Here is a 27,867-nt window from a genome sequence, read left to right on the forward strand (position 1 = left end):
AGAGCACCACATTCACAGGTGTTGGTCACCCAAGTCTTGTATAAGAACCTGATTAAATACTTACGAATGTAGTACATACAGTACAGTTCTCAAATCTTACTTTACAGTTCGCAGTGGTGACGAAACGGGCCCCTCTGCAAGACTAAAACAAGCTACATGCGAGTAGATTTTCGCAACTTGAAAGGCTTCTATAGTTCGCCTCCCACCCCCTACGACGCGGGTCTCTGGTGCATTTTTACCGCCACTGCTGATTACAAACTTTATACAAATAATAATCACTACTACACTGAAAACTAAAACACTATAAAACACTATCATTCCTCTCAAAATACGGTATAGAAAGTTTAGAAATAACAATATTCCTATACGTTGGTTTACTTATTATTGTTTATTCCGATTTCTCTTCGGGCTTTACACGTCGAGGTAAAGATTACAAAGAACCTTAACTGACACATAAACCTATTACAAAAGAAGTCCAGTAAATATTAAAGCAGGAAACAATACATTTATGCTGTGATTATTACAGTTCTAACAAAACACTATTACTTCAGACTGCTGAATGTATAATTTACTAGATCACAAATATTTATTGTCTATCACAATGTGAACATGCCTTTTTACATAAGTAACACAACAGTATTTACTTTATTTGATACGTAAGGTGCAGAAACTATATGCAACATCATTACATAAAGGAAAACGTACAAAACGAGTAAGAACATATATCGTATATAAGCTGAAAGTACGGAAACATTTTGTTACCGAAATTTTCGAAAAACCACAATTTCGAATCATGTATGAGTTGCACAAATGACATTCAATTATCATTAGTCCTCTTTGAGCAAGAAGGGAACCTTACGTGTTAAATCTATAATTACGGCGGGCAACCCCACGTATTAAATCCATAATTATGACTTACTCGCCTATGTATAAAAGGACCATGAGATTATAAGATTTTTAAATAAATTCGCCTATTCTGATGTTATCGCTTTCTCACTAATTCTATACATATTTCCACTAATTCTCGCTTATAAACCGTGTTTTTTGAGCACATTACAGGTGCATTACAGTACATAATGCACAATAGCATTTTTGGATGTTTATTTTTCACTATGTATATTATTATTTTAACTATCGTAATGTTTTTCTTTTAACTTACCGAATTAACATTAATGTTATTCATCCTTGCGTAACATGACTATTGTAAAAAGTTATTAGTCGCTCTATACCATATTGTTCGTACGAATTCAAAACATTTACAAATTGTTCAGCTTCTTCATATGACAACATTGTAACACATATGTCCTTCCGTTCATAGTTGGGCTCACAATAGCAAATAATGTGAACATTGAAATAGTCTAGTCGATGATAGCTGTATTTCTCTATAATAGCACTTACAGCAACATTTGTCGCTCCTGTAGTCGACGTCAGCAACAATCGAAGCTTTTTCCCTTTAGGTGTTAGGTATAGATTTTTAAAACCTTTGTCTACATATCCAGAGAAAAAGCCTTTGTACACAGACAGCCGGCATCTGTAAAGAAAATAGTAATACATTCAGTATTTAAAAATAAACTTAAATATACTCACTTTTACTTCTCTAAATTCTTATAGTTCGCTCAAAAATAATATTGTGCGTCCAATTTTTGCTGACAATTGTCAGTATTTTCAAAACCAAGGAAGAAACTGTATATAAATTGGGATAGAGGTATGGAAATTAAATATTTACATTAAAATATGAAAACCTCTTGTTACTCCATAAGATACTCGTCTTTCTTCTTCCTCAGTGGTTGGCGGGGATGGTCAAGATATCAATGGTGTTATTTCCACTTCTGTGCAGAGTGCCCATCCCTAAATTTAATTTCGGTGCCCTCGTTCATATATATTATATATAAAAGCATCGTATGTCTGTCCTATTAATGATGAAGATGTTTTGACCAATTTTACTTTATCGATGCTATTGTTTGCATCTTTCGAGTGTTTTGGAAGGCTCGATGTTGGGACATTGTTGTATTTGACATCCTGAACACATTCCTTCATCCTAGTTAGTGTGTTTCCCTTTGTCATTCTCATACAAGTATCTTTGCATATGCATGAAATTTTGTAGACAACTGCGGACTCAAACGGATTGGTGAACAAACTTTAATATCTATTAAGTTTTTCTCGATGTTCTTTAGGAGACACTAATGCTGTGTTAAAATTATGCTCCCTTAAAATTTCTCGTAATTTGTTTGAAAACAAATGAAACAACAAAAGAACACTGAGATTTCATGCACATGCCAAGGCACATATAGGCAAGATAAAAGGAACACATTTACAGGATAAAGGACCATATTCAGATTGTCAAATCGGGTCTTCCAAAACACTTGAAAAATTCAAAGCATAACATCGATAAAGAAAATTGATCAAAAAATTTTCATCATTAGTAGAAAGATAGGCGAACGAAGCTTTCTTCATTTGAACGATGCACTAAAAATTAAATTAAAACATGGGCACCCTGGATAAAGGTTGGAATAACGTCATTGATGTCATCGCCATCAACTACTGACGAAGAACAAGAAAGATTCATGATATATATTTTGTAAAGCAATGAAATGTTTTTATTTCTGAACCGAAACATTTAATTTCCATATTCGTACTCTCAACTAAATACAGTTTCTAACTTTTGACTTGAAAATGCTGACAGTTTATGTATTTCTTATGTATTGAACACAACAGACTTATTGACAGTGTTCAGCAGTATGCAAGCATTATTACGATTCACGAATATTTGTGCTACATACTAAGTTATATGCTCAAAATATTGTTTCACACGGACATCAAACGCATCTATTGTAGAACTGCTTAATTGGACAAAACACACATGGTGCACATTCCTCTAATAAGCGATATATTTAATACATGCATACACTGTGATGATTCGTGAAATATTAGCTGCCGCGACATGAAAAAAGATTTCGAATAATATTGGAGAATATTTTACATGTTTAGTTTTTTTTAAAAAAAAAGAAAAAAGGAAAAATAGAAAAAAACAAACTCTTTTCTTTCAAGAGAATGTAAGGAGTAATTCTGTAAAAGTGCAATATATTTTCAATATCGAAGATACATCCCTGTATCTTTGTATATTAAATAACAAACAAATTTTTACTCAGTTGACTGCAATTGATGTATATATTTTTGTGGATTCCATATTATAGAGGCGTATTCCATTTCGGAGCGTATATATACAGCATATAGAATTTGAACAATATCAGTGTTCTTGAATTCACTTTCAAGTCTCGTTATATATCCGAGATTTCTGTAAGCCTCACTTGTCATCTTATTCAGATGAATATCGAACGAAAAATCTTACTGACACTACAAGGTCAGATATGGTCAACTTTGTGTAGATGTGTCTTTAGTATGATATTTCAATTCCGAGTAATTTCTTGTTTTGTATAAGACATGATATTGTACTTCTCCACATTTAATGGTAACTTATTAATTGTACACTATTTATAAAGTGGATGTCATTTTGCAGATTAATCCAGTCTTTTTACGAATGTATGACACGGTAAAATTTTAAGTCGTTTGCATACAACAGTCTTTTTTATATTTTTTTATTTTTTATTTTTTACTTTATTGCATCAAGTAAACTATTAATTCATAACAGGAACAGCAAAGGTCCTAAATTCGAACCTTGCGGAACACCTGAATGAACCTCATATTCAGAAGCTAGAACATTTTTGTCTGCGTTCACGGAGATATGACGATAGAAATCTACGTAGATAATGTGAAATCTTAAATGTTACTAGTATTTTAAGAAGAATATCATGATTAATGACATCGAACACCTTACGAAAGTCTTACTAAATTGTGTCAACTTGAATTTTATTCTCAATTTATGTTACTAGTAAGTGAGTGAACTGTACGTAAACTCAGCAATATTTGTTACTGTTGATTTCCTAGGTAGAAAACCATGATGACTTTGTGAAATAACCGGATAAACATGAGAATATATTTTTGTTTGAATAATGATTTTAAATATTTTAGCAGGTGCAGATGATATAGTTATCGGCCTATATTTTTTTTTTACATCGGTATTATTCCTGCTGGCTTTGAGAATTCGACAAATATATAAACTTTTCATCTTTTGGAAAGTTGCCAATGATTTACTGAATATCGCCTGTAATGGATATGTAAATAATTGCGGGCAACCCCTGGTAACACATGGTGTAGGTCCTGGGATAGTTCGATGCCTAAGCCGCTTGATAGCACCTAATACTTCTTAAACTTCAACATGAGTTTTATCGAACTGATTAAGCAGATCAGAGTTAATGATGTGATGAAGGCTCATTCATATCTGTTATGTGAGATTTGAAAATGCTGCATAAATGCATGAACAACGTTTATTTCACTATCCAGTTTACGTTCGTTATAATTAGAGTACTGCTGTCTGAATTACGTTTTTTCTCTATCGTTTGCTTATTTTTCATAGGCGCTTGAAATTTCCCGTTCGGATATAGCCCGTATTTTTTAAAACTTACTTAAATGATAGGTGCTGTCCTCGATTGCCTGTCTCAATTTTTTAAGATAATGATTATTACTCTTTATCAATTTGATTAGGTTAGGCGTGAATCAAAAGGATATTTCTGATTAATTTTCTTACGCGGTACACACTTGTCAAAAATATCGTTCATTATTTTATAGAAAGTTTCAACAGCTTCATCAAGTGTAGAACTTTTAGCCTATGGTCACAGTGCATCCGATTTTGACCGATTTTTTACTCTGACATACATTGATGATATCGGTGAAAAAAATGCATTGAGAGAAGTATTGGTGCCCATAGTGGTGCCGACATAGTCTGATGTATACCACAGTTCTTCCGGCAACCGATCAGAAAAACAAATTGTCGTTAGTGTATATCAGACTATAGGGTGATCCGCAGCGCAATACAAGAGCAGAGACATTCACATTTCAGTTCTTTTTCCAAGATGGTTGATGATAGTGATTGATTTGTTTAGTGCAGGAACGAAAACCTTAGTGGGATATTCAAAACAAGAGCTACCATAACAGGGACGAAGAAAGAAGGCTGTAGTCAGAAGTATCCGAGGATTCAAACAGTAAAGGCTGTACACCCTGTTTCAAAAAGAATATACGTATTTCGAATGCATATAGTTATTAAACTTTAAGACATGCGAATATGAAATTTTATAACATATATTCACGAACCTCTCAAGTGCAAATTACAGATGTTCAATATGTCCTCTATCAGCGACACGAACAATATCACATCGATACTCAAATTCCTCCCATACTCGGGCAAGCATGTCCTGCGTCTCTGATGTTATGGTAGTATGGATCCGGTTCTTCAAATATTACACGTTCTGTGGAAGTGGTAATACATAAACGTTGTCTTTAACGAAATGCCACAGGAAGAAGTCACAGCGTGCCAAATCCGATGACCGTGGAGGCCAGCTGATACATGCTAAGTCAACAGCTCCTTGACGACCAATCTAACGGTTCGGTAGAGTTTCATTCAGAGTGGGCAAATTGCGTTTCGAAATCAGTGCAACAAGCAATCTATTAAGTGGTGAATATTATCCCTAGAAGTGTTTCTTGCTTACTTTCGCAAGATAGTGTTGTATGAAGTTTCTGAAGTGTTTGTTCATATTGATTGGAAGGAGCCAATTCAGCGTTTTTGGGGAGGGATGTCGGAGTTCCCGGCAAAGTGCCTTAAGAATGAACAGTGAGCGATATATCTAATTGGTGATTATACTAGATGCTGAAAGCTATCAGTTTTGTTAAACTCAGTTTGGAGGCATGAATCCCTGCATGTATCAAATTTGGCTAGGAGAGAGTGAAGTCAGTGGGGGCTTTAGTGACCCCGGTTATACAAAAAATTTATTGGTATTCCATGTTCACTTGGCGTTTGATTGGATATTGTATCCGACTCTGCCTTTGGCATGTATTTGTGGAAAATATAGTTTGGGAATGTTTGATTGCTACTGGTTTTGCAACAGTTAATTTGACCCAATTGGATCAGACAATTAGCCGTCCAGCTCAATACCAGATGATCTAAATGGAAATGGAAAGGTAAAATAAACGCAAAAGATTTCGTCAGCGATGGTGAGTTATATCAATTTTTGTATTTCCAAGTAGTATGTGCGTTTTGTGTATAATTTATGCTTGTGCGGTTGAGACGTAGGATTTTTTTGCAATAGTTTGTTTGGAGATTTCCAATTTCAATCAGAGTTTAATTTACTGCTTTCTAACTAGGCTTCTTAGTTTTATGAGGTGAGATAAATTTGAATTTCCATTTTCTTTCGAGAGCTTGAAAGAATAGATTTGGTATCGATTGAGCCAGTATACATTTAGTTTTTTCCTTTTTAGTGTTAAGTTTGGCTGAATATGATATTCGAATAAATTAATTTTTTTAAAAACAAAATAAAAAGAACATACTGACTTGCCTTAGACTTACCGATATTTGTCTTCCAGTAACAGAGCTATTCAAACGAATAATAGGGTTATTTAAATTGAAAGTTTATTAATATTGTAAATCTGATGAGAAATAATTCGTACGTTGCGCGCGAAAGTATTTTTCTCGTTGTGTTAAAATATTGTTATAACGTATTTTGAAACCGAAGATTTTTAATTGGGATTATTTTTTAAAATACTGATTCTTAAATATTTGAATTAGGATTGGAATGTTATGTGGGTTTGAGGATTTATCACTGAAATTCTAACAAGAAGTTTGCAGAAAATAATATAAGTAGTATGCGTGCTATGAGTTGCATGTGATTAATGATTTTTTTATTTGAATAAATTTTGAACGACGAAAAAGTTTTGCTGAATTAATTGGATTTGCTTAAATTTGTTTTGGAAATTAATTATTGTCATTTGAATAATATTGAGAAGATATATATATAATCTGGCTAGTCGTAAACCTTATCCAAATACCGGTAATTATATATATGTATATATATATATATATATATTTACTTCTGGTTGTATTTGCTGTGGATATACGTTGTTCAAACGTTTCAGCGCATAATCACACCTGTTTACTTGTTGAATAAATATTGTTACTGAAATATTGAAACATTTGGTGTTTAATTCAATATTTTTGAATTGTCTATATTTATTTTGTATGTATGTTGGATCTTTCAACCGAATTCTTAAGTTCATTTGCACCGTGGTGAATGTGTCCCGCAGAGACTGCTTCAGACCGGGACTTACCGAACCCAAACTGACAGTTTGATTTATTATTATCATTATTATTATTATTAATTTTTATTTAACTCTTGTCTTGGTTTCGGTGGGGGTATGGGGAAGTGGTCCCTACAAGAAACACATGAACATTGGAGTTTTCAAAACAATAAATGAAAACAAAGAAAAAACCACACCAAAAGAAAAGGTTTATATGTTAGTCTTTATGCTTGGTAAGAATTTATATTTGATCTTGTTTAATTAGTCAAATTTAGTCTGTTTCTTGATATAAAACGTGATTGATAGATGGAAAAAGTTGGTTTCATCCCACATTACCATTCCAAAAAATATTGAAATTGGATAAAATTCATACTGTTTTCTTTGAGATTTGATTGTTTATGTTAAATTATTTGTGTTTCCTGCAAATATTCGACTTTCTCATCTGGAATTTGGCGGAGAATTTGCGGCGTAGGATCGGTTTGCATTGAATTTAGTAGTTTGATGTATTGTTAGTATATGTTTAGATTTAAGTATTGCTAATTAATTTGTATAGCCTTTTGTGTTTGTTCTTTCTTTATGTACAACATAGTGACTTTGTTAGTATAGATATTCCTGAAAATGAATTTATAACAGTAGATGCTACTGGATATCCAGGTATTGATTTGAGTTCCAGTCTCGGAAGAAATAATATGGAACTTACCCCACTTTGCGAGGTAGAATAAATTATAGCTATCCTTTATTGCCGTCAGATAATAATTTGGATTATTCTAGTCGAGGTTCAACTGGACCTTGTAATTATAGTAGAATTGGCAATGTTCCCAGTGATAGTAATACAAGAGTTGATCCGAGGGTTACTTCTCAGGAACCATCTGTTTCGAATGGGAGATTAGAGTCACTATTTCAGAATGCTAGATCAAATGAGGTTCCTAATAATAATAATCCATATTTAGAACTCGGTAAATATTATAAACGGGTATCCAATATTCTTAGTTCTACGCCTCGTATAGGTCATCTTTCGAATGTTAGTAGGAATCAAACCGCTGGAGTAGGGTTCGGAAATGCGGATCGATTATCTAGGGTAAACGAGTTGGGTAATAATCCTCCGTTAAATCAAGTTCATTTTGATTTAAATCTAGAACAAAAGATGATGCTGAAATACACGCATCAGAAATTCTTCTCTGGTCTAGAAAATAAGTTATCTGATTTCAAGAATGTAAATGGTAATGATAGTTTACAGATTTCTGAATTTCTAGCGATGATAGAGGAAATTCTGATGGATACTTGTTATTCGTTTAGCATGGTTTTATCCATTTTACTATCGAAGTGTGATGGAATTTGTTTGAAACACGTAACAGGTGCTTTAAATGATAATTACGATTGGATGCATTTTAAGAACTTGCTAATAACTAAATTTATCAATCCGGTTTGTTTTCATTCACTTATCAGTGAAAGGGTTTATCGAAAGCAAGGATTGATTGAAATGTCAAATGATTATGTCAAAGCGATCATCATCTTGATGAACGTTCTTAATTTTTATCAGAATGAAAGGGACTTGGTTCAAATAATAGTAAATGGAATAAACCCTAGTCATATGTTTAGAAAGTTGAACTATTATATTTCTAGTAATCCCGAATGGAATTATTGGAAATTTCCGAACGATATGTACTCAACTTTAAAGAACAATTGGAATGTAATAAGATGATGAGTGTTAATAAGAGAATAGGAAAGAGAGCTATATCTAATAATAGTTTTTCTGTTGGTTCAAGTTTTAAATCAGTTGATTGTTCGGTGCCTATTGGGAATAAGGATAAAAAGGATAAATCAGATCATATGAAGGATGAATCTAGGATTTCGATTATCCCGGGTGTCGAATTAAAAAATAATTCGGTTCAGTTGCGCGGATATATTAAGTCTGCAATAAATATTCCTGCGGATATTGAGGATAAGGTGGCAACCTTTGTTTTTGGAATGATAAATGATGTTCCGACCAACGTGTGCATCGATGGTGGTTCGAGTTTCAATTTAGTCACTTTGGAGTTAGTCAAGAAGTGTGGAGTCGAACACAACCTAAAGGAAGTTGAGACGCAAACTGTCAATGCCCCTTCTGGGAAATCTTTGCAACAAGTCCAGAATTCAGGAGATTATCGTGGCCGAAGGAAATTTGCGAACTTTTATAACCGTAAAATGAATAATGCTAAGCAAAATGTTTCCGGTTTGACTTCTATTTTTCTTCGAGCTGACACATTTGAGATAGGACTTCGCGAGATGGAAATTCAGTGTGATATTGATCTCCATGATCTTGAAAAACAGTTATTGTGCATTGATGCCCCAAGTTCTACGCAGCTGCTTGAATTGCGTAATCGACTTGAATATGATCTAATTAGAAGGTCGTCGCCATTCGGATGGAAAGGATATTTCAGTTCGGGGGAATGTGGTGAATTGAAATTAAACAGGTCTTCGGAAGATGTTGAGATTCTTGATGCATCAATGGTTCATCTGGAAACTAAATCTTGAAAGAGACACTTGGCTATGATCTCGACAGCCTTAGATAATAGCGGTGATAGGATCTCGAATCTTCAGCAAGATAATTTGTTGGTTAGAAATCGAGATGTCCATACCTGTTAGTGAAGAGAAGTCCCCGTCGTCTTCGGATACTAAATTCAAGTGAAGAACGGCAAATGGGAAGAAGAAATCAAAGAATAAAAATAAGATGTTAGACGATAAACGAATGGATTCATGTGGAAAAACAGAAGATGGAAACATGTTGACCAAGGAAGAAGATAATTTTAAAGAGGAGGTTAGGAGTTCATCCGAGATATCAGATGATGTAGAACAATCCGAAAATTTTCATGCTTTGTTGAACCGGAAAAGTATTTTGCGGATCCTGTAAAGGGTGAAAGGGACTTGCGTGATCGAACCAAACAGGTGGAAAACCAATCGAGCATACACGAGGAAAAACCAGTTGACGCTTGGAGTTATCGAGATTCAGATGTCAAATCATTCATTGATCTGATTAAGAATGATTATTCAGACGATATTTCGGAGAATGTTGGTTGTATAAAAGGTTTTTTTGTTAGGCTATACATAACCGAGAATAAACCTTTCAAACAGAATCCGTTTCATGTTAATAAGGATAAGGAAAAATTTTTGAAGAACAAATTCAGGATTTGGTTAGGCAAGGAATACTCGTGGAAGTAGATCATTCAAACTATGCTAGCAGTTGTTTTTATTTAAGAACAAAAATAATACATATCATATTGTGGGTAATTATGTTAAAGCGAATGAATTGATTGTTAATGATCCATTCCCGGTTCCAAATATTGATGAGGGTATTGCAAGTATAGCTAACAGGGTGGAAAAAATCATGATTTTTTTTATAAAAATCATTTTTGTTGATTTTTTTATTTAAATCGATTTTTTTGATTTAAATCAAATCTTCTCATAAATTACAAATCGCGAACTGAAGAAAAAGCATTAGGAATTAGTATTAAATGCTAATTATGCCATTTAAGTGAAAGTACTGGGGTTGAATTTTGAATTAATCCCCAATTGTTAATCCATATCAATCACAAACAATGTTTCTTAACCCTTTTAAATTATAGCGTTTTTTTAAAAGGTATATTATAAACTTTCAGTCAAGCAGCTTCATCATCATCCCTATTTATCCTAGAATCATGATTCATACCTTATTCTCTTCAGAATAGAATAGCCTTCGAAACGGTAACATTCACATTTCCCTATCACGTTCTTGAAGCGGGAAATTGTGAAAGAAAATGGGATTTTTCTGATTTTTTTCCAAATTTTGATCACCTCTGGACTCCCTTGTGTTAACGCACATATCTCAAAATCAACTGGGAAATACTAAGGGGTGTACTAAATGTGTGTGTAAGATTTCAAGCTATCTTGAATAGACAGGGCGGGGAAAATATTTAACAATGAGCTGAGAACATCCCCACAATGCCCCAGATAACCCGCATGTAATATAAAAATTTCCTCAGACATAAAACTTTGTACATTATTCTTTTCAGAATAAAAAAGATTTTCAATCGTACCATTCAAATGTCTCCATCGTGTATCTGGGGCGGAAAAATCACGAAAAAAAAGATTTTCTGTTAAAGGTATCCTTTTTTTACTTTTTACCCTTCTGGACCAACCCGCTGTTTTACGGTAGAGATCTGAAACACTGAAAAATGCTAAGGAGTGCATTGAATAAATGTGCAAAATTTCAATCTTCTAGGTGCAAAAGTAAGCCCGCGAAAAATAATATCCCCCAAATACCCTAGATTCATGTATAAAACAGAATCTCAGTTAACAGTTTCCTGAAACATCCCTATTTATCCTCGGATCATGTTTCGTTCATCATTCTCTTCAGAATAGAACAGCCTTGCAAACGGTACAATTCATGTCTCCATCTGAATCGCAAAAAAAGCTATTTTATTATTTTTTTTACATTTTTCTCTCTGGACCCTTTCCCCCTCTGTTTTCACGCAGAGATCTGAAAACATCTGAAAAATATTAAGGACTGCACTGAACGAGTGTGCAAAATTTCAGTCTCTTGAATGCAAAATGTAAGATTGCCAAAAAAATAAGAATAATGGGCATAACAAAAAATATCTTTTTAAATTTGTGATGTCATCACACACTATGTCTCGACGCAGAAAGGTATGAAAGCATATGTAGCATGTTCTACAATGCTCGAGTCTTAAAAAAAACAGAAGTAAAAAAGTTTATTTGTACTTTTTTAATCGAATAATGAAGATTCGATTTTTAATAGAATAAAAATAGGTAATATAATTTAAAACGTTAAACATTAAGGAAAAGTACAGCAACGTTTATCAAAATGACACTTTTTCACAAAAGTTACTGATACTGATATTTGGTAGGGGCATATTTTTAAAAAATTGGAACTAGCTTGCACGGAATACATAAATTTCGCCTAAAGTTATAAATCTTAAAAAAATCGGAGAGGGGGATAGGACCCCTCTAAATACGCCCTATTATCTGGGAACAAACAAGCAGACGCGCACACGAAAGAATTTTCGTCTTAAATGTCGATGGTGATGTCCCCGTTGGTATATTTAACGATTTAAAAACCCAAACCCATTGTTACGAAGAGAAGAAAGCAGGATTGCTCCATTACCAGTTCAAAACGGGATTTTCCCTAATCATCCTGTGCATGACACTTGTTTTCATACTATGCTGTACATACTGTACATTTGTCTCTCATTGTATTATGATTATTAACTTCCGTAACCGAAATAACAAAACAGAAAAGGGATTTTACTTATTTTCACTTTAAATTATTTTATTTCGGAATTTGATTTAAATCAATGATTTTTATTTAAAAAATCAAGTAATTTAAATCTTGATTTAAATCGTGATTTAAATCTTGATTTAAATCGTGATTTAAATCTTGATTTAAATCGTGATTTAAATCAGACTGATTTAAATCCATCCACCCTGATAGCTAATATGCAGCTGTATACGAAGCTAGACCTGCGCCGGGCCTATAATCGGATAGGACTGGATGAAAGCTCGAGAGACCACCACTTTGGTCACCCCAAAGGGATTATACCAATATTCTCGAGTCCCAGTTGGAATTAAGACTGGGAGTAACATCTTATCCCGAGTGATGTCTAAGATACTTGGAAATTTGTAGGGGGAAGAGGTCAAAACGTACTTCGACGATGTAATAATCTTTCCTAACACTGTAGAAGGGCATAAACTTACTATTCTTAAAGTATTGTATCGTTTTAGGAAACATAATATATCGGTATCCCCAGACAAATGTATGTTTTTTCAAACGAAGATTAAATATCTGGGATACGTTATTTCGGGTGATCAAATGGAAATCGATCCCGCACGAGTCTCCGCAATAAAGAATATACCACCTCCGAGGAACAGGCGTGGATTGATGAAAATATTGGGTTTCTTTAGTTACTATTCCAAGTTGGCTCCAGAGATGCAGGAGCTTATGGGTCCATTGACTGAGCTCAAATCTAATAAAGAAAATTTTTTCTGGACCTTAGAACACGAAAAGGTTTTGGATAAATTGAAAAAGTTGTTGGAAAACATAGTTCTAAAAACACCAGACCTCAACAAGCGCTTCGTTGTGAATGTCGATGGGTCTGGGAGATCCATCGCAGGGTGCTTGACACAATATAATGATAAAGGGGAATTACAACCTGTCTCGTATTTTGGTAAAAAAAAACTCAGAAGCTGACAAGCATCGTAGTATTTATGAGATAGAGTTCATCAGTATCGTAAATACTATTGCTAGGTTCAGGATGTATTTCGTGAAGCAATTCGATGTCCTAACTGATAATAAAGCGCTTACGTGGATTCTAAGCAATTCAAAAAGATTAATGAAGTATGGACCATTAGTAGACATTATGCCAATTTTCGTTTAAAATTAGGCATGTTAGATCGAACGCTAATTTGATCACAGATATTCTTACACGAGTATATTATCCTTTTGAATTTAATTTAATTGATGGTCCAATGCGTCTACCCGTGTTTAATAATAATTTGAGATTGGCACATCAATGGAGACTACCTTTGGTAAAAGAATCCATTGATGAATTACAAGGGGCAGATCCCATTCTGAATTCGTTGATGGAGAGAATAGGTAAGGGAGAGTCCATTCAAAAATATATCCTAAATAAAGGGATACTGATGAAAAACAAACTCGGTTCACAATCCTTATAAGATCGTCGACCCTAAAGATCTAACTAGAGTGTTGATAGAATACTATCATAATGATAAATTAGTGGGTGGAGACTCTGGGACGTACCGTACTCTCAAGAAGCTTACGAAGAAATTTACTTGAGAGAAAATGAAAGAGGAAGTGAGCGAATATGTTAGGATCTGCCACACGTGCCAATTGTCAAAAGAAGACAATAAGAGAAAAATGGATCTCTTAGTCTCGGAGTATAATAAGAGGATAGGAAGTTATTGGAAGTTTGACATCATTGGTCCCCTTCCCAGTTCCATGGGTTATAAATACATTCTGATAGGTGTTGATAATGCCAGCCGGTTTGTGGTCCTTGAGAATCTAAGAAGTTTGAGTTTTATGAGTATTTCAATAAAAATGTCGGATATATTTACTCGTTTAGGTTATCCTGAAGCAATGTCTACTGACAACGCTTCAGTATTTATTTCCGACCATTTCAAAAACTTTTTGATTGGGCATGGCATAAAGCACTTACAACTCAGCCCTTATCATCCCGGTGGAAATACCACGGAGAGATTTATAAAAACAGTAAAGTCCTCTATTCGGGCATATTAGCCGATACGCAACATTTGTGGTCGTCATTATTCCTGATTTGTAGTATACAGTAAACATAAGTGAACATTCTGGTTTGAAGATGAGTTCTATCGAGATATTTTAGGACGTCCGAATTACTCCTCTTTAGAAAACCGATGGGCCATCTCAGACCTAGGTTTAGGTGGAAAAACCACCAAAGAGCTCTGGCATTAAGCCATGAAAAATATGGAGAAGGCATGGAATCACAGGAGACGCTTAATGTTGAAACGAAGAAGAGAAGTATCTTTCCAAGTTGACGATAAGGTATTAATAAAAACCCATGTTAACTTGGTTTCGGTGGGGGTAAGGGGGAAGTGGTCGCTGCAATATTCACGCACTTGGCGACTCCAGTGAGGGGATGCCCCGTCTGTTGAAAAATGAAGTGTTCTTCGCGCAGTCTCGGAAACAACCAATTTTGTAACGTAGCGATATACTGCTGACTGTTAACCGTGTTTCCATTAAAGAAGAATGGGCCGTAAACAGATGTTCGCTGTCAATGAATTTCTTTAGGGAAGTTTCTTCCATGAACAATTTCAGCTTGGCGATTTGGTACAAGTTGTGGTACCTCATTTCGGCTGCAATGAAATCCACTTCTTCTTGAATCTGTAACAATAGTGATTCGTCTTCCTATCGAATAGGTGTTCCTCTAATGACACGTTCAGCTAATCTAGTGACACATGTCACTAGTTTCCCATGAAACACCCTTTCTCGTGATCCCCATTTTAGCTCTATTTCGCACTGCTTATCGTTAAACAGGATGTCTGCTACATATTGCCGTACAGCAGTACACTCCAAATATAGTGAATTATCCATTGAGAGTGTACAATTTTCCGCCACATATGATTCAGCAGACTGGCTTAGCAATCGTGATAATTTTCTGAAACTGGTAGTCTCAGCGACAGACCGTGTTTGTGTCGTATTTGTAGGAATTTGGATGCACATTGATTGATTTTAAATGGTGCACTATTGCAATGTTAATCTCTTCCCGCAGTACTTTGGCCTGAAAGTTTTTAAGGAAGTTTTTTTGATGAAATTTTTGTCCTCATATCAGTTTCGTTTTATGCAGTGTATTACACAGAATTTTCTATTTTTCACAACAGTAATGCCTTTTCTTGTTGCAGATGTCATCTGTCTGATTGGCTTCTTTTTGTTTGTCATTCTCCAGAAAAACTAAGAACACGTGGATTTCAGGGCGAATGTGCTACTATCAACTTATAGACAGACACGAGCACAAAGAACATAACAAATTGTTTAATATTACGGCAATTAAAAAACTACATATTACGTACTATATTAAGTGCGATTATTTGTGTGCACATGTAATAAGAATACATGCCCTACACAATACCTTCAAGAGGCGTTTTGATAACTTCACATACCAGCAGACGTGTTTGGAAGTGTATTCATTGTAGAATACCAAAGCCACAAGTATTTTCAAAGGAACATAATGGAACCGAATAACAGTAAAATTATTGCTTTGAAATATTTTCTATTATACCATGGACCAACAAACCATAAAACCTTCCTTGGGGGTTTCTCGGTACTGAGAATCTGTCAAAAATATAACGAATGAGAAAATCAACTAGAATAATCTGTATAACTTGTTTTCTATAGAAAAATAAAACAGAACATTGATACAAAGTCATACTCATACTTCCCTGAAAATCTATTATTACGAATTCTATGAAAACTATAAGAAACATATTTCCTCTGGTGCTATTTGATGGATCAAGATGAAATTTTCAATTTAGGTTGAACATAAAAAAGGACACATAAATACATTTTATTATTCACCTAGTTTGCAGTGTTGCCACGTAATAAATAAAAGAATCGCGAGAAGGGACTTTTAAGGGAAATTTTCTTAAATATCCCTCAATTAGTTTTCCTTTGTACACAGAAATGTCCCATTCATTACGTAAATTGAAAAGCTGCAATCTTACAAATCGATCGAGATATAACTTGTTCCAGTGTTGCACTAACCGTCTGATCTAAGGTAATTTAAATAGTTCCCATCGATGTCTGTAAATATACACGGGTACTAAAGGGTTAAGGCCCCAGGAACCAGGTGTTGCACTTATATATTGACCAACAACTATTTTTTTATTCTAAGGACCCTAAGGAACACTTCTAATATAGTGGAAAAAGTTCCCTAGGGGGGGGAAGTTATCACCCCTTGGTGTAGTATCACCAATAGAGTGTCAAACTTATTTCGCTGGAACTAAAAAAAAAAAGAACACACGAAGTGAGTGAAAAGATATTTGGGAAGAAATTGTGAAAAATACACGGCTGCTAATGGAATTCATCTGGACGGATGGTATCAGGAAGCTTGTAGATCGATTGTTCGAGACTGCCGGGGAGATAATGTGAGGAAATCGATTTTTCCGCAACGAAAAGAAGTAATCCTTCCAATATAACTGCGTCTTGGTTATCAAACTTCATTGTATCTCAATCTAAGAGTATGGGCTAATTAATAAGATCATTAGCGTAGTGCTGTCGAGATTTTTGAAGACGTATAAAGGTAGTGGTATGATTAATAATCTCCTATTCGAGATCTGTATTACAGGCTGCCAGTTTTGTGGCCCAGGCATTCGTCTCGATGAAAGATTAGGCACAGATGACCAGGTAATTAACAGGTTCGATCAGGTATGTACAGTAGAGAGCATGACACTTCATATAAAAACTTAAAGAACTTGGATGCTAGCCATACAGCAGCTAAGGAACTGGAATATAAAACGTTTGATCGTGTTGTTAGCAATGATGCCAATATTAGTGAAAAACTAGCGGCATTAGGAGTTACTCTAGCTATGAACCAAGATTGTAGTTTGCAGCGTTGTGAAGTGAGCAGAATGAAGGTAAAAGGTGTTTAGTTTGGAGTAGCACCAAACTACATTTGATTTACATAATACCAGTTCTCAAAGTGTGTGTAGAAGGTAAGAGGTGATACTGAACTTACACTGAGCTTACTTCAACTAAATAGATTTAAGGACCAAAAAGTTGGCGGTTTTATTTTTACCATACCGACTTTGTTAGCTGCTCTTGGTACGCAGACTGATAGGGTAAGGGAGTTAAGCCGAGTCAGCTGCGATTCCTATGACAAGAGATAGGAACGAAGAAGAACAAAGCAGAGCTAGCTGAACAGAAATGTTATGATCAGATAATTGAGACTGTAATTCTCTCTCAACGTGCAAGTGGTTCAAGCCGTAGCAGTAGAAAATAGCGCTTACAGATGCCGCTATTAAACGTCTACTACGTTGGATACGAATAAAGAAGTTCAGTGGAGTGTTTCTGGTAGACAAACTACCACCGCAGGTAAATAAATCTGCTGTAGTAAATTTAAATGTGTCAAGCAATGTAGGTATTCACTGATTGTTACTGGAAGTAGGGTCATTGTGTATATATATATATATATATATATATATATATATATATATATATATATATATATATATATATATATATATATTAGATTCATATGATTGTACCATCCAAATCTCTTATTCAGTATCTACACAACGAATCCTCTACAGTCATAGAATATAATGAGGATACTATGCAGAGTTTTCGTGATATAATCTGTGGGGACTTATATTTAGCATTTCTGAAGCTGATGTCTGATTATCCTATTTTCCAGGACGCAATTTCTGGAAAGTTTGATGCGTATCTCCTTTTCTATTTTTCACAAAGTCTACTAAAAGATGGCAGTGCTTCATGAAAGGAATGTTTAAGAAGAAGACTGTAAAGAAAGTATGTCCAACTCATTGATTGGAAAGAGACGAGCCTTTCAAAGTTTAAGAGACTCTTTGGAAGCAATTCAAAATACTTTGACATACATATACAATGATGTTACCAACTACGAGGTGTAACACTCAAGGAATTCTTCGACAACTTCAGCGATTTGAAACAGCGTTTATGGTGTGTGCTATACTTCACAGGATTCCAAAACAAATAAAGCTATTCCAAATGGATCTATAAGTGCTTTGGTGGTACGAGATCTGTGTGAGTCATGTGAAGAATATTTCAATGAACATGCGATCTCAGGATAAACTTTTTCATTAATCATTGATACGTTCATTAATGAATTCAAGAAAAGAAAAGATGCTTATAACGACTTTCAAGAAAGATTCTACTGTCGATAAATTTATTGACAGCAAGACAAATAGTGAGGAAACCTTAAGAAAAAATGCTAGAAGTCTTAAATTTACATACGAAAACAATTTTGATTCTGCTTTTCTTGAAAAGTACAACAAATTTCAAAAGTAGTACATACGCCATTTATAGGAGAAATAACTGCAAAGAATTTCCAAATTTCTGAAGTTTCATTCCTTGCAAGATGTTTATCCAAATTTAAATCGCACTTAGAATACGTTTATGCATACCTGTCATAAATTGAATCACGAAACACAATTTTTCCTGCCTCAGAAGAAATTAAAAACTAGCTGAAATCAAGTATTTCTGGGATAAATTAAACGCTTTCGATGTATTGTGTAGTGAGTCAGAAACTATGAAATAACTTTTATATGAAGACATAACACTAATTTGGACTTTAAAAATCCCATAGGAGAGTTATTTGAGCCAGGCAGTAGACTAGTAGACTTAACGAGGTTTCATTTGTAATTAATTGGTTTAATTTCTGAGCTCACTATAATTATTTTTACTATGGTACTTAAGTCAAATATTTTGAAATTAATATTAAGTTAAATAGTGTTCATACTTTTAAATGTTAGGTACTTAATAAACCAATTTTAAGTCAAATTCTTGTGTTATTTTAAAAAAAAACAATACAAGCCAATTTTATGCGGCTAATACATCGTCTTGGCAACCAAACTAAAACAAATCAAAGAAATAATAAAATACAAAACTACAAATTTTTGTATCTCTTTCTTCCTTTCTTTCTTTCTTTCTTCAGAAGAGGTCACTAATCAGAAAAGAAAGAAAGAAAAAATCTTGACAGCTACAACTTACCAAGTTACACCCAGTACTGTAATTTGAGGAATATAAGATTTATTTATGTTCATTTTCACAAAAAAAAAAAAAAAAATGACTGTGTAAAGATAATTTTTATTACGCTCTATTCTATTTCATTTTTGTAATTACATGTAAAACTACTTATACTATAGAGGGAGATTTTCTATAGGCGGCTCAAGATTGCAAAAAAGATGATAAAATAGATTAGCTGATTTACAATTTCTGTGTTGCTTAAATGGGGAAAATAAATCTTCTCAATGTTGTCTGCTTAAGCTATAAAACAGTTTTCTTTTTCACATTTATTTTCATATCCACTTTAATAAAGATACCAGCCACTTATCCAACCGCGCTGAGTCCTGTCCTTTATCGCCTGTCCATTATTCCATGTTGAAACAAAATGTAGTCTTAGGTACTACTACGACTTGTAAACCGACAAAGTATTCACATATTGTAGTTTAACACCCGATAGCGCAGATAGCGACATCTATTTGTGTGTCACACAGACTTAGACTGTGCAGTATATTATTAGGATTGGTCTTTCTATTTACTACCACAGTTCTTTTATTTTTGTATGCAATGTGGCAACTATACACCTAACCATTTTTACTGCAAAATCTCGAACACTTTGAGAAAGACATTTTTCCAGACAATCAGAAACCGGAAAACAACCCCCCCCACACACACACAAATGAATAAATAAATAAATAAATAAATACATACATAAATAATAAAACAAAAAATTACATCCGCTGACCTATGTCTTATCTTCTTCTAAGATATGAAATGTGTTAGATTAATCTTATTTTTTCTGGCCAGTGTAAAGATGTTAATATCAATGAATGAAAATATGAATACGAACCGCAATATTTTTATTCAAAGGACAAAATTTCCCCACCATTGAGATTACGTTCAACTTCGTATTTTTTAAAGTATCAAAGTACAGGAAGTTGTGCAAATTGTACACTTTCTCTGCAATCTGTTCAAGATATTGTAAATGTAAATGGATGTAATCGATAAACTATAATTAAATTGCTGCTTTCCATAATGATCTTAGTACAAGGCAAATACATTACAGGACAATATGATCTTGAAGCTTTGCTGGCGTCTACTATTAATCCAACTACAATATAAATTGTACGACAAGCACATTCCAACACAGCTCTGAAGATGTTGCCGCTGTATGGTAACGAAAGCTCAGCACAGCAACACTCACTCTGGCAGCAAACCCGAGAACATTGGATTAACATTAGAGGACAGTTTATAAAAGTTTCTAAAGATCTAGAGTTGACGCTCTCCAGGAAAGAAGCGAGATATTTAATGTTTCACTCAGTTAGAAACAAATCTTGTTGTTGAATAATTTGTTCGTTTAGAAAGTGTACGTAATGGACGAACAGATATTAAAATCTATTCCAGGCAACCTGATAGGAAACTCCCCTTCCTCCCACCACTCTCCAATACGGAGGGGAAAGCAAGTCGTTGACCTTCACAGGGAGGGAAGCTTTTCTAATAAAGAGAATCGTGTTCACACTAAATTCGTACGTCAATTCGCTCGCACCTGATGGCGAGAAAGCACTGCTGTTTTTACCTGTCAACCCCGAATAACAAACAATTACTGTTTTTAATTTTTGTCTTTAAGAAAAGTATTTTTTACTATTTATGTATTGAAGTTTTGGCTTTAGTCCTATTTATTAAATTGCATTTCTAGAAATAAGAACTAATTCGTTATAAAGTTAATTTCCATCATTGTTTCACTTAAGAATCGGGAGAGAAAGCAAACCAATCCTGTCGACATTCTGTCTTTATTTACAATTTCAAGGAAGGTAATCTTCTGGCTGTCTGAGTATCGAGTGCGCAGACTATCGACCTGTGCAAATATTGTATGAATTTAGCGTGTGTGGCAACTATATTATATATAGTGTCGTGTGAAATTAGTGCATATTAAATTGTATTTTGTATCCATTATATTTTGTATAGTTTATATTATCTGAAACAAATTTTAGTGCATATTAAATTGTAAATAATTGCGTATCTAGTGCTTTGTGAAGCGACAATTCATGATGCTTGCAGTAGTTCTGCGATAAAACATGAGCCCGGGAAAGCGTTACGAAGTGGTGAGAGGCGTTGCATTTTGAATATCTTCCATGCTTTCTGAGAACAACACCCTAATTTAACTGTTGAACAATACGCCGACATGACTGGGAAACAAGACAAGTGTAGGAAAGGCAACTGTTTATAGAAGTAGGCGGGAGGCTAAATTTAATGAAAATAAATTAAGAAGTCCCAAAAATACGCGTACAAGTATTTCCCCTCTCGGAAAACTATGACGACTTCATGAAATCGGCAATTCGATCAAAGGTACATCAGGTCTTTTCCCGTAATGAATTGCCAACGTTGAATAAAATTCTGATAGCTATAAATACCGATGATGAACTGCCCTGCTTTTCTCACTCAACTCTCCATACTGTTGAAAATAATGAAATTCAAGTATGCATAGCACCCATTAATTGCATTGACCTCGAGACAAGAGTTCTGTGAGAACTAAAAACTTTTGTTGGGGCCGTGGTGGCTCCGTGGTAGAGCGTTCACCTCTGGGGCATAAGGCCGTGGTTCGATCCCTGCTCGTGCTTAGTGGGCTTTGTGGTGGACAAGCACTGTTTTTGAAGATTTTCTCGGAGTTCTTCTGTTTTCTCCTACTTTTTCTTTGCACTGTTTCATTCATTCTCGTCGTCACAGTCTACTTTAGCCTTCCCGGCATAACTGCGATACGTAAAACTCAAAGATTTCATTTCATTTCTAAACTTCTGTTACCCTCCCTCCCCATCAACGGTCGTCAGCACTGTTGACAACTCCGTTTTAATTAAAATAATCAAGTAACAATTCAAAAGTCAATTTCCTCTATTATCAATTGGCTAAACTCAAGGCCAACGAAAGAGCCGGGTGAGGATTGCAACCGCACAAGGCGACAAATTTTAGGGGATTTTAGGGGCGTCAAATTCACTATGATGGTTAAGCTCCAATATTATAATTTTGCTTGAAACGGCAGACTCAGACATGGGCCTGTTCAAATTACGTAGCATCTGTAGTTACTACTTCGTGTCAGGCTTCCATCAATCTGGAATTGTTTTCTAAGTCCACCATAACAAATATTCCCCCTTAATAAACTCAGAAGACTTCAATGTTGATGAATCTTTTATGTATTATGCTTTACCGTAAATTTATCGCCGCGTATTAATAAACAACAAACAAATATATATATATATATATATATATATATATATATATATATATACTTTGCCACCATCACATCAGGTTCACGTACGAAGAGAAAAACGTAGGAAAATGATTTCATTGAAAAATAATCAATAGAAACCAGGGCATTTGCCTAAGTTGAGGCGCCAGGGGCGAGACGCATTTATTCACTATTATCAGTGTGTATACATTTGGTTATTTTTCTTCTGGTTCTTTTTAATGTAAGAAGAAATGTATACAAGAAATGTATACAAGAAATGTATACAAGAAGTGTTTTATTATTATTATTATTATTATTATTATTATTATTATTTCAGGTTCTATTGTTATTATCTTAACGCACCGATAATTTACCCATACATATTGTACTTGGTTTCCGATTTTATATTATGAAATGAATGTATCAAAGCAGTAAATACCAATTCAATTACCAACCCTGACATCCCTTGCCATTCCAACATTATGTCATAACCCCGACTGCCAAAAAAGAAGGAAAATAAACAATACAACTGTTCAATAAAATTTACATTAAAATGACACATATGCTACTTACTCACTAATGCAGGTAAATGTAATTAAGTGTTTTAAAATACGCAGTGTTATTATGAAAGTTGTAATTTATTATTTAGGCTTAGACATATTTAGATACACTCTATACCTCCGTGTGCGGGGGCTGATGGTGGAAGACGAACACCAACATTCACCTGTACTTGAGCGTGGTGGGAGGAAAATCTTTTTCCAATCCGCTTATGTGAAACAGAGAATAGTAAAGAAAAAAGAAAATAAAAGAAGAAAAAAAATTAAGCCTAATGCAAACATTTTCGGACTAGCCTTTAGTTTTAGTATATTGCAAAATACTTACCTTGCATAATAGAAAACTATCGTTCCTTGACTAGTTGCTTCACCTTCCTCATTCTGTACATTAGAACATCTTTCTGATCTTGGAGTTTCCACAATATTTCCTTTTCTAGTTGCATCTCTGTCTTCTTGGTTACTTAAGTTTCTACGGCCACTGAAAATGACCAAAGTATCATGATAAATCTTCTCTTTGAAGAAATATTAATCAAGATTTAAATGGGAAACTATATATTAAAAAATTTAAAGTTCTACAGGTTGTCTAAAATAGGTAGTTGGTAACAAACGAACGACGATGAAAGAAATAGCGATACTAGGACATTTGGAAGGAACAGGAAAATTTACAGGAAATTTACATGTAGCATGATAGCCACCACAAATTCACATGGTTCGAATCGAAAATAGATCTTTCGGGATTCACACAAGAGAGTAATTTGTTTGGAGAAACCAACATTAAAATAAAATTCGCAACAAGTCTCAGTGGTATATACTCTCAATGCGAAAAGATAACTGCTTTCGAAAATATCTTGGGATTAATCCGTAACTTCTCTTTTTTATATATTGCGCCCCAACTTCTATGCCTAAAAAGAATTAAAACATACAAAGCTACTCCGAATATAGGTGTGAAGATTGTTTTTCGAATGTAGGGCCCAAAGTGTTCTTTAACATGGCCTGTGTTGGTAATATGGCAATTATAGCTTTGCTGATATCCAGTGGCGGTGAAACCGACTCACCCCCTCCCTCTCCTGACTTAGGAGAGTCCAGTGATTTTTCACTTTGAAGGTATTCTTTAATTTTGATTTGAGGTACAAATATTGCTGGCAATATAACAACGAATTCGCCATTGCATAATCATTCATTCTCATTCTTACACTCAAAATTACACAATTTTAAATACCTTGCAACGTGAAAAATCATTCACGTAGCCAACACCGCTTAACCTATTTCTTTCATTTGAATTTCTTAATTTATTCTGTAAAAATAATTCGATTACATATCCATCAATATTCATACTTAGTAATTGTAATTTGGAAGAGATTCAAAAAACTAACTCTGACTTACATTCCACATACTGTAAGATCTCCCATGTACCCGATCAGAGTTGCAGACTCCATATTTAAAAATATTTTTTTTGTTCTGTCATTCTTCATTTGTACACAGAAACAAATGCCCATTACTATTTTATTAAAAATATTTTCCTTTGTGTCAATTGGGATGGAGCACGATTACATTACACAGCCGATCTTGGTGAGTTTCAAAATTCTCTCATTAAACAGGACTACGTCACGGATGTTTTAAACCAGTTTTGCGAAGAAGGTGTGTTCGGTAAATTTGGATTTATGTTTCGTTCTCTTGTCAGATATCAACAGTTCATACAACAGGATTTATACTACTACTACTATTATTCTCTGTCCAATATAACAGTATTGATTTTGGCTGGAGGCACCAACAAAGTTGGTAAGAATTATGATTCTTTTTTCGGCAAAGGAAACCAAGAACCCGGTTATTTGGATTAAACCAGATCTTTTTGTTTAAATAAATCTGCTTTATTTACTTAGATTACATATGAATAATAAAAAAGTCTGTTTGACTTTAATGTCCCTGTGCAACAACAGGGTTAACGTTTTAATTACGGAGCCTTTTAAAAAAAATAAAGCCTGGGATACGGCGCCAATTTTGAACAAAATGTAGGGTTATTTTCAAATGGCTGTGAATCAGGCCCTAATAGTCGTAACCTCACGAAAGTTGAAGCATTTTACAGAAAATACATGAAAGTTTCATAATTAGTATGGTTTATCCCCCGACCACTCTAATCTAGGATTACGGGGTGGGGGAAAACATAATTTTTACAACTTTTCTAACAAAAAGTTTGAGTTCCGTCCCCCCTCTGCCGCTCTAGAAATTGACGATGCGTATAAAATGTACATCTAAATGTTCTTTGATATATTCTCAATAACATACAACAGCAGTGTTAACATAAGGTACATACAGCATAATTAGGAAATTCCTCAAAATTATAATGTAACTACGCCACTGATTAGGACAAAAATGACAAAATGCAGGGTTATTTTCATATGATCGTAGCTCAGGCTCTAATAGCAGTAGACTCACAAAAGTTGAAGTATTTTACGGAGAATACATGAAAGTTTCATAATTAATATGGTTTTCGCCCAACCACTGTAACCAAGGATTAGGGGGTGGGGAAAAACAAAAGTTTTACAATTTTTCTTATAAATATTTTGGGTTCTGGCCCCCTCTGGCGCCCTAGAAGTTGACAATGAGCATAAAATTTACATCAAAATGTTTTTTGATATATTCTCAATAACATATAACAGCATTGTTAACATAAAATACATACAGCATAATTAGGAAATTCCTCAAAATTATAATGTAACTATGCCACTGATTAGGACAAAAATGCGGGTTATTTTCAAATGATCATAGCTCAGGCTCTAATAGCAGTAGACTCACGAAAGTTGAAGCATTTTACGGAGAATGCATGAAAGTTTCATAATTAGTATGGTTTGCGCCCGATCACTGTAATCAAGGATCAGGGGGTGGGAGAATCATCAAAGTCATCAAAATTAAATTCGTCTGTCTGAGAAAGGAAATTCAATTTGTTCTTCATCCCACTCCGAATCTGTGTTCATTGCTTCCAACTCGTCTCGAATGTCTTCTGAACCGAGAACATCTCTCGATGCCATTTCTACTAATACACGGAACACCAAAGTCTCACAAGTAAAACCAACGGTAACAACTTTTCAAATTTTAGGGTCCGTAAAGGTAGATTCTACTGTATGTTAAATTAAAATTCGTATGCAGGAAATAACGCGCTCACAACACTCAGTTCAGACTAACAACACACATATGAAAAGAACAGCGATCTCTACGTCTTACAGGGGCTGTAGGAGCCCAGAAACCCAAACAAACTCTCTTATCACTCTATGTTGTTACCACGTGCAGAAATAAATCTTTCTTTCTCAGCCAGGTCAAGACCTCTCCCCCCACACCCTCTATTACGAATTACGTCCCTGGCACCAAGATTGGAAGGGAAACGTCTCCTGACTGATTATTTATATTTTCTTTCACAACAATTAACTTATTGTTGTGTTAAACCTCTGAGAACAAAACTGCGCACTTTAAAAATTTAAATGCGTTTTAAAGAGCTTGTATGACAAATACAAACAGTCACGTTCGTTCACTCTAAAAAAACAATAACGACATAATTTCTGTATTCAGCAGTTGCCTAGTATGTTTCCTGAATAAAACACATGCAAGTGTATATATTTGATACTCAGAAAGTTAAAAAAAATAATTAGGTTTAGTGGGCAAACTGCAAGGTATCTATAAATAGTTACTTCGTATCCCAAGCCTTATTTTTAGGTAACTAAATATAGTTACTTCGTGTCCTAAAGGTTAAGAAGAGCGGTTCCATAACTTAACTTCGGCTGCCAGATCTAACATTTTTTCTACAAGTTTAACGTTTTTCTGGCACATTATACGTTTTTACTTTCCCCATAAAACAATTTATTCTGTTTAAAAAAAAATAAATGAAAGAAACTATAATCCTGGACATTTTAAAAATGTTTTTATACGATTTTCTTAGTGACATTTTATTTTATTTATATTTATTTGCTTATTTATTGGATACATTGATTTCTCACACACTATTAAGAGCGCAACCCAGCGATGTAACTTTGTGTTCAGACAGAAAATACAACAAATTGCGTTTTTACCTCCTATCTAGCCGGTACCCCAACCTTATGATTAATAATAATTTGACATCAAGTAGCATCTGTCAACATGAGCATATCGTAGTATCGATCGATCGTGATATACTGACGTGAAGAACAGAAGCTACTTGAACTAGTAAAAGCATAACTGCAAGAACGAGAAAAATTCCCAGTGATATGTGATATATATATATAAAACGACAATGTTATCAGAAATATCAACTTTGTTAAGGCATGACCTTCTCAGGGTGGGCTGCTCAAAATACTGTGGAAAGATATAGGAAGTATATACAAGTCATTGTTATCACACACAGAAGTACAGTACTTGTCACGAGGCGAAGCTTTATGTCCCTTACTTAAACTTCGAACGGAATTTTCTTTACACTTCTCAATGATCGAAAGTGCTAGTTGATCATTTGAACGATGAGGAATAGTTGTGTAAATTACGTTCCTTGGTAGACATTCTTTTCCAAAATGAAAGAATTCCGCATACCTATACAAGGAAAAGAGAAAATGATATTCGATAGTAATGACAAAATTGCCACGCTAAGAAAAATATAGCATTCTACATAG

At 34.4% G+C, this 27,867-nt stretch overlaps 1 protein-coding gene across 2 annotated transcripts in view; it reads right to left on the reverse strand.

The window, feature by feature from the left end:
• Window positions 1–349: 349 nt before the first annotated feature.
• The window catches only part of LOC145680944 (heat shock protein 110-like), a 241,511-nt gene continuing 213,993 nt past the window's right edge, over window positions 350–27,867 (reverse strand). For both annotated transcript variants that reach the window (XM_081752153.1, XM_081752152.1), the window contains 2 exons: window positions 23,568–23,717; window positions 350–1,531 (listed from right to left, as the gene is read on the reverse strand). In XM_081752153.1, coding sequence (XP_081608279.1) covers window positions 1,180–1,531; window positions 23,568–23,717 — 502 coding nt within the window. In that variant the 3' untranslated portion in view covers window positions 350–1,179. The remainder of the gene's footprint in view (window positions 1,532–23,567; window positions 23,718–27,867) is intronic.

The sequence above is a fragment of the Thermobia domestica genome, chromosome 3 (genome assembly GCF_964235325.1).
Source record: "Thermobia domestica chromosome 3, izTheDome1.hap1.1, whole genome shotgun sequence".
NCBI classification, from domain to species: domain Eukaryota; kingdom Metazoa; phylum Arthropoda; class Insecta; order Zygentoma; family Lepismatidae; genus Thermobia; species Thermobia domestica.